This window comes from Saimiri boliviensis, chromosome 8 (assembly GCF_048565385.1).
Source record: "Saimiri boliviensis isolate mSaiBol1 chromosome 8, mSaiBol1.pri, whole genome shotgun sequence".
NCBI lineage: Eukaryota > Metazoa > Chordata > Mammalia > Primates > Cebidae > Saimiri > Saimiri boliviensis.
The window spans coordinates 42,673,927-42,686,746 of NC_133456.1; the positions used below are offsets into that span (position 1 = coordinate 42,673,927).

The following is a 12,820-nucleotide window of genomic DNA, read 5'->3' on the forward strand; positions in this document are numbered from 1 at the left end:
GTCTAGTAGTAAGTAATTTGACTTAAATGGAAATGTTTTCTCTTAAAGAATATATATATATATATAATATATATAAATACAAATTGCCATTTTTAAGGAAGTAAATGCCTGTTTAAAAGTACTTATTTATGGGGCCGCCCCAGCAGTCTAGAGGCAGTGTTTTTTAAAGCATTACACTAAATGCCTACCATTAGGACACTTGCTCATGCTGTCATCTGCGTTTTGGCAGATGTTTTATCTTTGCCACTGAGTTGTTCATGGAAATTTGAAAGGCCAGATTCTAAAGATGAGAAATAGATGACTTTCCCTCCAAATTGATGCATGTTCTGAATCCACAATAATCACTCATATTAGCAAAACTAGATTTGCATTTCATAATATGAATTCAGCTATAGCTAGTATAGGCATTGTTTTAAATACAGTAATGTTCTTTTTGTGACATAATTTTCAACCATGTTCTCTGTCTTTTAAGTTTCTGCTGTCCTACTTTTTTTATACAAGATAAACATTTCTATTTTCATATCTTATCTCTCAGTCTGATTTTAATAATGTTGTCTTGGGTTATCATAAAGTTAGTTTCACTTTGTATACTAGTGTAGATACTTCTTCTGTGATAAAAAGAAAAAGAATAGTAGTGTAGAATCGGTTTTGTTAAAGTCATTATATTACTAAAATAAAAAATACAGAGCACCCAGGAAATTTGATTCTGATATACCTAGGCTAAGACAATAGAACCTGGGTTTTCCTCTTTATGCTTATACAGTGTTGAAGCAGAAATCAAGCTATGCCCACCTCTGAATATTTCATTCCAAATCTATGGAGCAGTTGTGTAAGACTTAGGATCTGGTCAATTTCATGGTTTGAGATTTAGATTAGGAGAATTAATGTGCATATTTGAATATGTATTACACTTATAGGTTAAAAGGTAAGGCAAGGGGTTTGGCAAGTTCAATGTCTGTCAAAACCACTTTTTCCTTTTCAAGCAAGTATGAGCCTATCCTATGCACCAAGTACTTTGCTAAGCCCTCTTTGACATACAGACGAATTTTAGACAGTATGTCTCTTAATGACTTAAAATGTAGTGTATAGACAGTAGATATATTTTGTTTTTATCCCCTGATGGTAGTTAGGTTCTTGATAGGGCCATAATTCTAGATGTTATTGACTTTAAACTGCCCTGCCCCCTGTAATTCGAAGTTGGCCTCTTCCAGTCTTATAAGGCCACTTTTAAATTCATTAAGAGGGTTGCTTTGGGTCAGAATTAAATAAAACTTGCGGATACCCCACTCTACCCCAGACCTTTATTTTAGCCTCCATTGAGGAGAGATCTGACTTCGTCCTTTTTGTACATAACCCAATTTGGTTAAAGACTCTAGTTCTTCAATCCAGACACTAGTTCTAAGAGCAAAAATAGGTAGGATTCCTTTCTGGCACATATCTTTACTAATGATCTTTGCTGCTTTACCTTAGAGGCTGCTGAAGCTTCTTACCCTATTCCTGAACATGCATTCCCAGAAGATAATTAACTTCCTACTCTACTGCAAAAAATAGTGGTGTGTGGTTTGGACTCCCTCAGCTTCCCTCCCACCATTACTAAACTGATCTATAATCTCTTAGATAACCTTCATCTCATTCTCTTCCCTTATCCAGCTTCAGAAGAATACCTACTCACCTTTCCAAGGAAAGGACAAACTGTCTACTACTTTCTCACTTCCACCATCTTGGAGACCTGCTCAGTCAGCTTAATTCTTCCATCTTGCATCTTAGATCTTTCCATCTCCATTGACTCCTTTCCCTTAGCTTGCACACATGATCAAATTTTACCCCGTCAAACCATAAAACAAAAAACCTCAAGAAACAAAATGTCCTTGCCCTTGTCCCTGCCTCCACATTCTCAGTTGTTGCCTTCTCTGCTTTCTTAACACTGCCAAATTTATTGCAAAAGAATCACTGCCACCTAATATGTTTTAAGTGCTTGATAAAGCCATCTTCTTTCTCTATTCTCGTTCACTTCTCAAACATAGTGTGCATCAGATTTCACTAGGCCATTGACATTGCCGCAAATGATGTTCTAAGTTTCTATCCAGAGGCTGTTTTTACTCAGCCCACGTAACATCTATTTTGTCCATATGAAGACCTTCCCTTAGTGTCTGCAATGATACTTTCTGCTGTCTCTCCTGCTTCTGTCACTTCCTTTCCGCACTTCCTTAGTTTCTTCCCCTTCGACTATTTGTTCCATAAATATTGGTGTTTTCCAAGATTTTATTAGAGAATAATAAACCACCTGCTCTGTTTGCTGTGCAAGGACTCTCTGTGCAATCTTTTTTATGCTCATGGTTTCAATTGCCAGCCATATTCTTGGTGGTGACTCCCAAGTCTTTATAGTCCTGACTTTTCTTCTTAAATTCAGATTCATATGTCCTGGAACCTACTGGCCATTTCCATTTTATTCTACCACAGGTACTTTAATACCCAGCCTATTAAATATTGAAAGACATTTTCCCCAAATATGTAAGTCTCTTTTCTCTATAATTAACCTACTATCTAACTGGCCAGGCGTATATCTGGTCAACAATTTTAATTTTGCCCTCTTGGTCTCTCCTGCCTTCCGTGTCTGACCTCTGTTGATTGCTGTAAGTTTTTAGGTTTCCTCTCCAGTTGTTCTTTACCATTGCAGTAGTCTTCTCCGTGGGTCTCCCTTTCTCTTTTCCCATCCTCCCCTCAGTCTGTGCTTTACACTGCTGTCAATGTTACATTTTTTTTATGAAATTAAATCTGAGTGGTTTATGATTGTTTATGTTATCAAGTCTAAACTCAGCATGACATTCAAGGAAGCCCTTTAGAATTTTTCTTGAATCATCTTTTCCAACCTCATTTCCTAGAGCTCACCTAAATAATTCTCTGCTTTCAATTCTTCGTTTCTTTATGTGGTTGTATACATGTTACTCTGCTTAGAAAGCCCTTTCTTTCCCATAACATTCTTACTCATCCTTTAAGACCCAGTTTAAACATCACCCTCTAGGAAGATCATTCATAGATACATTCTTGTGATTTTTAAGGAACTTTTCTATCCAATCATATGAGTGACTTGAGATTTTCCATTACAATATGCAGCTTCATGATTTCATAAGCAAGTGTATCCAACTGAGAAGCAGTGGCAGGTTCTCTTGAAATATGGAAGAAAAGTGTATTTTCTCCCACATGATTTTTAGATTTTTTTCCTTGGAATTCTTTAAACTTTTTACATTCACAAGGAATATATTGAATTGTACTTTCTGGACCCTGTGTTAAGAGTATTAGGATACCACATGCAGACAGTGTCTTACTTTCTGAGTCTGCAGAGATCAGAGTTAAGTAAAATAGTAATTATACAGTAGTAGGTACGGTGACGACATTTGAACGTGAGGCAGTGGGAGCAATGAGGAGGGGAAGAATACAATTGAGTAATGGAACGGAAGGTGAACAAGATCGAACATTTCAACTGGGCTTTAGCAGGAAGAGCAGAAGTTAGCAAACTGTAGCTGCCGTTTATTGAGCATTTGCTGTATATGTGAAAGGTAGAACAAGAACACGTTCATTATCTTATTAAATCTTAGCAATATCTCTAAGGTATATACCATCACTATTCACATTTTATAAATGAGGAAACTGAGTGGCAGAGATAAGTAACTTGCCTAAGGTTATACAGCTAAGAAGTGTACGAGCTGTCGTAAACCGGGTTTGACCCCTGAATATGTGCTCGTAACTATTGAAAACCCGATGTACTCAGTGGGGTGATAGTGTACAATAGTTAAGAGGTTGTTTAGGTTTGAGGAACAGCATGTGCTAAGGCACGGGGATGAGTGCATTTGCACAGTCATGGAATTGCAGTAAGGTCATTACGATTGGAGCTTAGTGTAGAAATGAGGGAGTACAGGAGGTGGGACTGGAAAGAATCTTGAAGGACCTCATTTGTATTCCATGCTAAGGTACTTAGAATTTAGCCTGAAAAGGGTTGAGGGTGTTGTTAAAGTATCTTTCTTAGGCAAAGGAGTGCACATTTGCATTTAGAACAGTTATTTTGGGAACTGTAGAAAATACATCAGGGCCAGGATGGAGAAATCTTGAGGATGGAGGCAGGGAGTGAGTTAGGAGAGTATGGCAATAGTTCATGGAGAGGATGAGTGTCTCATTCATTCATTCAACAGACATCGGATTTAGGAACTTAATTAGGTTGACCTGTCAGGAATTCTCCATGGCTAAGGAGAGGGGGGAATCTAACTTGATTCTTAGGTCCACTGATAGAAGATAGAAAATACTTCAGCAAAGTGATTTAGGCTGAGGGTAAGAAGGGGAGGTCATGTAAGTTTCTGGACACACTGACTTTGAAGTAAGTGTATTACATCCAAGTGGAAGTGCACAGCAGACAGTTGGCTGTCCAGCCTGTGCAGTTTAGAAGGAAGGCAGTGCATGATTAAGTTGTTGAAAAAAGTTTGCAGGTGAAGAAAACCATGAGAGTCAAGGAAAATACTAGGGGGCAGAGGGTGCTGAATATGAAGCCCTTAGGAACACTAACAGTTAGTATGAGTCAAGGAATAGACTTCAACAAAGAAAGCAAACTAGCATGGGTATACCAAGCAGGAGGAAGTTCATAATTAGGAGATATCATGAAGGCCAAGAGAGAGAAGAGCAAGGAAGAAACTGCCCACTGGCTCAAGAACTGTGGAAGTCAAGACAGAAAATGAACCATGCATATTTGATTTTTCACAGGGATTTTTCACAAAGGAGTGACTTTGGCAAGAGCTGTAGTAGTAAAGAAGTAAGGGTGAAGAGGTGGAGGCCAGGTAACAGATTTAAGAAGTTAATTGGAAGTGAGGAAATACATATAGATTGTTAATTTTAGATGCTAAGGAAGAGAGAAACAAGTATGAGAAATTTTTTTTTTAAGTTGGTGAATATTCAAGCAATTTTTAAAGACAAAAATAAAAAAAAAAAAACGACACCTTGTAAATGGAATGAGGCATGTGGGAAGCTGATAATCAACTAGAGAAAGTCCTTGAGGAGATTGATGGGTATGGAGGCAGAAATTGAAGCTAGCTTTTAAGTGGTGAGATTCTGAAAAGGAGGCAAAAAAAAAAAAAAAAAGGTGTGGATAGTTGGGGTTGCAGGTAAGTTGTAGGGAAGGAGTATGGGAAGCTTCAGGATCCTCCTCTGAAGAATTCGGTTTGTTATTAAGAAATAGGGAGAGAGGTCTGTTGGAGAGCGTGGGATAAAGGGCAAAAGGGAATGATATGAGAGTTGTTATAAAGGAGAGAACATTTATAAGAAACCTGATAAAGATTGAAGGCCCGGAGAAGCAGGGACTATGGCATTCTTCTGTTTTTCCCTAGTCGCAACACAAATTTTGTTGGAAATCTGTAAGACTGATTACTCTTCTGCCCATCCATAAGGACGTTATCCATACAGAAAAGATAACGCTGGTAACTTTGTATTATATACAGTACTTAATCATCACCTACATGAGAATTTTAAGCTCATAGAAGATAATTCCTATATTTTTTCATTGCTATATCCCCACATCCTATCGTAATATTTCATATCAAGTAATTCTCAACAAATGTTTGTTGCATTTTTAAAATTTCTAACCTGAACTTGTGTGATGTGAGCACTATGGATTGAGTCTTCTCTGCCATGACATAGCTGTTTTCTAGATTGTGATCTGAGATGGTGTGGGCTGATGGTCTATATTCACCAATACTTGCACAGTTCCAATGAAGGTTTCAAGTCCATTACTTTTGGCATTTGGTATAAAATCACTTTCTCATTTTATTTGCTAATTTATCTGTAACTCTGGCGTTACTCTGGGTTGCATTTATCTACTGCTGTCTGATTTAGACTGCTATAAGCATATCTTGTTTATTCAGAGTTTTCTTATTTATGTTAATTATCTATGTTTCTTTATTTGCTCTCTACATTTTAAAGCGTTTCTTCACTTTGCTGTTTTATGAGAAGGCAGTAGGCAAAAGAAAAAAAAAACCCAAATCAGACCATTTTACTACTTAATAGTTTTTTAATGCATCTTTATAGAGATTGAAGTTATAGTTAATAGCTGGAGTGATATTTTTGTCCTGCCCTTATTTATTAATTACTAGTGCAAAAGTTATTCAAATTGTGGTTTATCCAGGTCAATTTTACTTTTATTTTTACTAATGGCATTTATTCTACTTAAATTGCTTCAGCTATAAAATGTTTTTATTATAACACATAATACAGTACAATCATTGCTTTCTGTATGTCTTTGAAAATTTATTATCTAAACATACATTATGAAATTGTGGAGTGTTTACCAGCTACTTCTTACTTAATTAAAGCCTTCTTTAAGAGTTTCATGGGATGACTGAGTTCTTCATTCGTACCTCTTTTTTTTTTTTTAAGAATTATTTTTAAAAGTCAAACCATGATTCATACAAGTATAAAATGAACATGCGTCAAAGATTTTATTTCACTCATTAATTAACAAGCAAACCATCAAGAAGGCAAAACCCTTTTAAAAGAAAATTGGAAAAACAGACACATTTATAGGCAATCAAGAATGCCTAAATGAATTTGCTAATAAATGCAGAATTGGTCAGTGTCCTCAGGGCAGTAAAATGTAGTCTTTTGGAATCTTCTCTTCCACCAGGTAGAAATCAATTGCAGAAACAAGATTTATTTTTATCTCTATGGACACCAATCCACTTGAATTACCATCAGTTTTCTACAACTTATGAAACTCTAAGATAGCCCTGTCAAAGTCGGTGAAAGGCACAGACTTCTATAGAGTCAGATAATTCCAAAAGGTTTGTTAGACATTACCCAGCACTCCATTAAAAGGATACCCAGTAATCTTTGTATCCCTTTCAGAATATTTCACCATATTTTCTGATACTTTCCTTTCCTTATAATTTGAACATCTTCACCCCTTTATTCTTCTCTTGTATACTATGTGTTCTCTCCCTCAGTGTTTCTCCATCAGGGGAAATAATTCACAATTCCAAAGTTTTAAAGAATGCTGTAGAACTCCAGGTTTTGCCTTGGGCTTCCTAATATTTAGGTGGCTACAAATGTAGACAACTGGGAAGAGGTGAGATGTGGGTGCCTGCATTGTAGGTTCAAACTGCAGATTCCCAGAAATACAACAATTTGGACTAGTCAAGGACGGTCCATATCATTACATTTAAATGCCAGAGTGTCTAGTTTTTATAGCATCACCCTACATTTTTCCAGCACAACATTGTTTAGACAGCACTTGCCACTGTATTCTACGCGTTGATGCTCACCACAGTTCTGTGAAGTAACCCGGTGTTTGTTTTTGATCCTCCTATTTGCAGAGAGTAAACCAAGGCATAGAAAACTGAGTTGCTTAAGGCCACATATTTAAAAGGAGCAGAAATAGAACGTTTACTCAGGCGATCTGAACATTGTCCAGTACGCATTCCACTATGCATCGTTGCATTCAATTCATGGGGTATTTATTGAATAAACAGTGTTCTTAACAATAGAAACATTCTGTGCCTCTGATTTTTATTCCGGTTTATGTAGAAGGAAATTTTAAGCCTGAACTATTAACAAAGTTGGTATTTTATATTTGTTAGTAATTCGCTTTTTGTTTTTGTTTATGTTTTGAGGGGAAGGCCAAGCAGCTACTTAGATAGAAGAGTTGCTAAGTGGCTGAAGAATATGGAAGACAACTACAGTTCCTATACATTCTTGTACATTCTATTTAAACAATGAGTGATTACATTTTTACCCTCTTCTGTAAGGCAAGCGACTGGTAGTTTATCCTATTGAGAAGTGTTGATAGGATACTTATTAGCAGTAACTTCTCTTGGTTTCAACTTGTATCTTACTTAGCTTTTTCAGTTTTGTGGTTTCTTGGAGGAAGAATACCTGTACTATATATACATTTGGAGATTGCTCTGTAGTGTCAATGAAATGTGGTGGTGCAAAAATGTCATTCAACTCTCCCATATGTAATGTCTATTGCTGCCTATATTTTGCAATCGAAAAGTAGCCACAGATAATGTTTTTTGTTTTGTTTTTTTTTTTTTTCTCGTTAGTATTCTAAGATTTTCCATCCTAGTGGAAAGATGTGATTTGATTCATCCGATTTACTTTGTGTATTAAAGTACAGAAGAACCTGCCACTTTTTTTGGAAATGCAGTATAAGGATAAAGATAAATTTCATATCAGTTCAGCAAGTTCTGTTTAGCAATATATTGAAGTTGAGACTGAATATAATATTTGGCTTGATTTTCTGTTCAAAATTTTACCCTGATAAGGACAATATTTTTCTACACATATCAGTAGGCAGTAATGATTACTTCAGAGGTTCCAAAGCCAGATACTACAGCTGCACGTTCCAACACAGTTGCTGAATTTATTCCCAAGATGCATGGTCATATATACTTTGTATTATTGAGAATGAATAGAGAAAAGTCATAATGATGCCTTCCAGCTGTGCAAGTTAATATTAAAATATAATTTGTTTCCATTTTTCACCTAATAGGTCTTTTTCATTGCTACCCTGTTTACTTAAGTGAACAGTGGAAATGTTGCTTTTTATCTTAAGGATTTCTAACATACCTAAGATCTTTCAGTACAGACTTCTATAATTAATGAAATGTTTTTCTTTTTCCTTTCCAGGTTCAGCTCAGCTACTATTTAATAAAACAAAATCTGTAGAATTCACGTTTTGCAATGATACTGTCGTCATTCCTTGCTTTGTTACTAATATGGAGGCGCAAAACACTACTGAAATATACGTGAAGTGGAAATTTAAAGGAAAAGATATTTACACCTTTGATGGAGCTCTAAACAGGTTCACTCTCCCCTCTGACATTAAAACTGCAAAAATTGAAGTCTCGCAATTACTAAAAGGAGATGCCTCTTTGAAGCTGGAAAAGAGTGATGCTCTCTCACATACGGGAAACTACACTTGCGAAGTAACAGAATTAACCAGAGAAGGTGAAACAATCATCGAGCTAAAATATCGTGTTGGTAAGACTTCTATAAAAGCTCCTCTTTCGTTTGTCCTGCTACAACTTGATCTTCTTTCGAGAGTAGGCCAAATGGGATTAGGTACACCTTTGAATCAAAAAGCAGGCTATTAATAATGAATGTTGGTATAATGTTTAGCAGGTTTAAGATTGTGATTTCTATCCTGTTTGTTAGTCTACTCTTCTCAGTAAAGCACATTTGCTATTTAATTTGTATTACTTGTTAATTTGTATATTGTAGGGTTCTCAAACTTTCGGCTGAGGACCATCCTATTTGGGTGATTGGTCCTGAGGTAATGTACTGTTCATTTCTGTTAGCTGCCATCCAAGTACTTTTTTTCCTATGACTAATTTTCAAGTCTCTTTCCAATTATTTAGCCTTCTTTTTTTAACCTTACACTTTGACCAGGGGTTGGCAAGTCCCAGCCATGCTCCCTTTGGAGAGAATAGAGGCGAATCAGGAGATTAAATCACATTATCCTGGATGATTTCTTGAGGTTTTCTGTGCTTAGCGTTACTTTGTTGTTCTTTTCCTTGGCCAAGATGTGGGAGAGCTAGGGATTCAAATTAATTTATTCAAGTTCAGGCTTGATTATAGCACCATTATTCTGCCCTTTTTGTCACAAACTTGGGTTGGCGAGGTGTACAAGGTAGTAAAATTAGCTGAAGTAAACAATCTCCTCTCTTTGCTATTTCCTGATGTGCTAGCTGAGTTCTTCAACCCCATATGAGTATGTTCTGACTTGCTGTTTTGAAATCTCTGTTTAGAATTACCTGTCATATTACCGATCATGGGTTAACCACATTTTGAGAATGTTAACTCTAGATAGGTTCAGAACTGTTCAGTTGGATCAACTCTTTGCCTAGCTTTTATGAGATATCTGCTACCAGATTAGGAATGGGGTGTTGGGTTTGATGAAATGTTTGGACATCACTTGGGATTGAGAATCAGGAGGTTTGAGTTATAGCCCCTGTTCAGCAACTTACTATTCACTAGTGTGATCTTGAGAAGGTACTTAATTGAGTCCAAGTTACCTCATGTCTGGAATGGAGATGACAATGGATACTTGCTTTTATGTATTCTACAGTCTAATGAGCATCAAATGAGATCCCACGTGGACATGTTTTTTTTGTAAACCAAAGTGTGTTGTAAATGTTAGTTGTTTTCCTGGGATGTTTATTTTATGAAGTAAGGTATCAAGTTGTTGAAGCTAGCCTGAAGAACTGTGAGAAGGATTTGTGTGCGGTGAGGAATGGGCAGGGGATGGTTCTGATAAGGCAAGGAGAATTTGGAAGGTTTTTCAGCTCAGAGATTTCTCTTACATTGTAGCTTTTACTATTGCTGTTAATTTGGGCAAAGGAGCTTTTTCTTTTTTCTTTTTTTTTTTTTTTGTTAAGTATACTTTTCAGGAAGGGTGTAATCAATGAGTCATATACACTGCAAATAACCAGAGTTAGATCATCTAATACCTCATTGAAATTTTTCTGAGGGAATGTGCAGTTTCGTGGAAATTGAAAGAATACGACGTGAGGGAACAGGAACGTTGCGGGGTAATGTAGGTCACTGAGAGGTAAACTGGAAAACTCAAGATACGAGATTTGAAAGGCCAGAAGATGAGCTGAAGGTGGAAGGGAAAGGAATGCCAGGATCTGAGATAAAAATAGTTTATAATTTTGCATGTGATTGAAATATTGTTTTATCTTTCTTTGTTTTCCAAATACCATATAAAAATAAGAACTAGACTTATTTTGGAGGCCATTAAAAGGAGAAAGTGTTTTATCATGGAGAATGTAGAAAATTCTACCAGAGGTTTGAGACATTTGGCTTTGCATCCATTTTAATTTTTTGAAATAATCATTGATTCATAGGAAGATATAAAGATGGAGAGGTACCGTGTGCCCTTCACCCAGTCCCCATATGGTTCCTCTTTTGTAACTATAACATAGTGTGAAAATCAGGAAGTTCACAATGGTGTGGTGTGTGTGAATGGTTCTCTCATTTTATCACGTGTATATTTGTGTAACTACCACCACAATCAGAACATAAACCTATCCACCATCACAGACATCTCCCTCGTGCTCATTCTTACTAGTCATATTGCCACTTCCCACTGTCCCTGACCTGGCAAGCACCAATTGGTCCTCCATATCTATAGTTTTGTCATTTCAACAGTGTTAAATAAATGGAATCATACTGGATGTGACGTTTTGAGAATGGCTTTTTCACTCAGCACAATGCCCTTGAGATATATCCAAGTTGTTGCATGTATCAATAGTTCCTTTTTTTCTTTCTTTTTTTTTTCTGAGTAATAGTTCACAGTATGAGTATATCACAGTTTGTTCAACCATTTCCCTATTGGAGGACATTATGGTTGTTTCCAAGTTTGGGCTGTTACAAATGAAGCTGCTGTGAACAGTTGTGCACAGGTTCTTGTGTAGACACAGTTTTCATTTCTCTGGGATAAATGCTTAGAAATATGGTTACTGGGCTGTATGGTAAGTATAAGCTTAGTTTTTAAAGAAACTGCCAGACTTTTCCAGAGTGGCTATTTCGTTTTACATTTCCATCAACAGTGTAAGAGTGATCTAGTTTCTCCACACCCACACCAGTATCTGGTGCCGATATGTTGTACCCATTTTTAACTGAAAAAAAACAAAAACTTACCTGCACAAAAAGGTTAAATGGGGCAGGACTCTTACTATGGAATATAAGTTTTTTCTAGTAAGAATACTTACCTGTCATGGATTTTTAAGATTTAGGCGTTAGAAACCATTTTTGCCATGTGGTAATTTTTTCAAATACAGGCATAAATGAGAAAAAGAATTTTCTCAATAGAAAATTGAATTCTACTTAATGGAATGCAGATAATGGTGACCATTCTTTGTGCCTTTTTTTTTTTTTTTTTTTTTTTTTTTTTGGAGGACTAGGTTTGAATCCATGGAAATGCTGTAAGATGTAGTTTTATGTACCTCTGTGCCTATGTATAATATAGTCCAATGTAAGGAGCATTGGACTTGAATTTAGAAAGCTGTTTTCTAGACTTCACTGTTTAATAATAGCTTAAGAAAACTTGGATAAGAAACTCAAACTGTCTGGCCCTCGGATTTTTCTTAGTACAATGGGGATGCCATCACTATCATGGAAGTGTTTGAGCTAATAATCTCTCTCTCACTTCACAAAATTTTACGAAATGCCTACCATGTGTCAGGCACTGTGCTAGGCATCACAGGCTCTGTGAAGAATAAGACGTTATCACTGATTTCAAGGAAGTGGTTGCAGTACAAATAAGAAGAGTAAAGTGACCTAACATTTATTTGCACGTGTGCTACGTACTTCATGTAAGTTGTATCCTGTTATCCTCTCAGGAACTCTAGGAGATAAATGGAAGTCTTACCGTTTAACAAATAAAGAACCAAAAGAGATTGAAGGTATCGTTCAAGGTCAGAGGGAGAGCCAGGAATTTAGCCTAGATCTCTTTGGCACCAAAACCCAGTATTTTTACCATCATAGTATGTGGTTCATGTGAAAACACCTTGTAAATAACTAACTACTAAATGCAAATAATAGTAATCATAAAATTTGTTATTAATATTTCTATTCTGTTAGCAGTGCAAAAACTTCTAAGCTTAAAGTTTATTTTTCTCTAAGTAAACTATTAGAGTTTTGTTTAGAAAGGTCAGTTCCAGTTCCACAGAGTTGCCAATTCCACTATTATCAACAGCACATACAGTCTGTTCATAATGAGGACATAAAGGCATTGCATGATCTTTGAATTCGTTTTCTAGTGCTGTGTAACTACTAC

The 12,820-nt window shown here is 36.3% G+C and overlaps 1 protein-coding gene across 2 annotated transcripts in view; it reads left to right on the plus strand.

Moving 5' to 3' along the window:
• CD47 (CD47 molecule) overlaps positions 1–12,820 on the plus strand; it is a 44,013-nt gene that overhangs the window by 2,466 nt on the left and 28,727 nt on the right. For both annotated transcript variants that reach the window (XM_039477285.2, XM_074404415.1), the window contains exon 2: positions 8,665–9,018. In XM_039477285.2, coding sequence (XP_039333219.1) covers positions 8,665–9,018 — 354 coding nt within the window. The remainder of the gene's footprint in view (positions 1–8,664; positions 9,019–12,820) is intronic.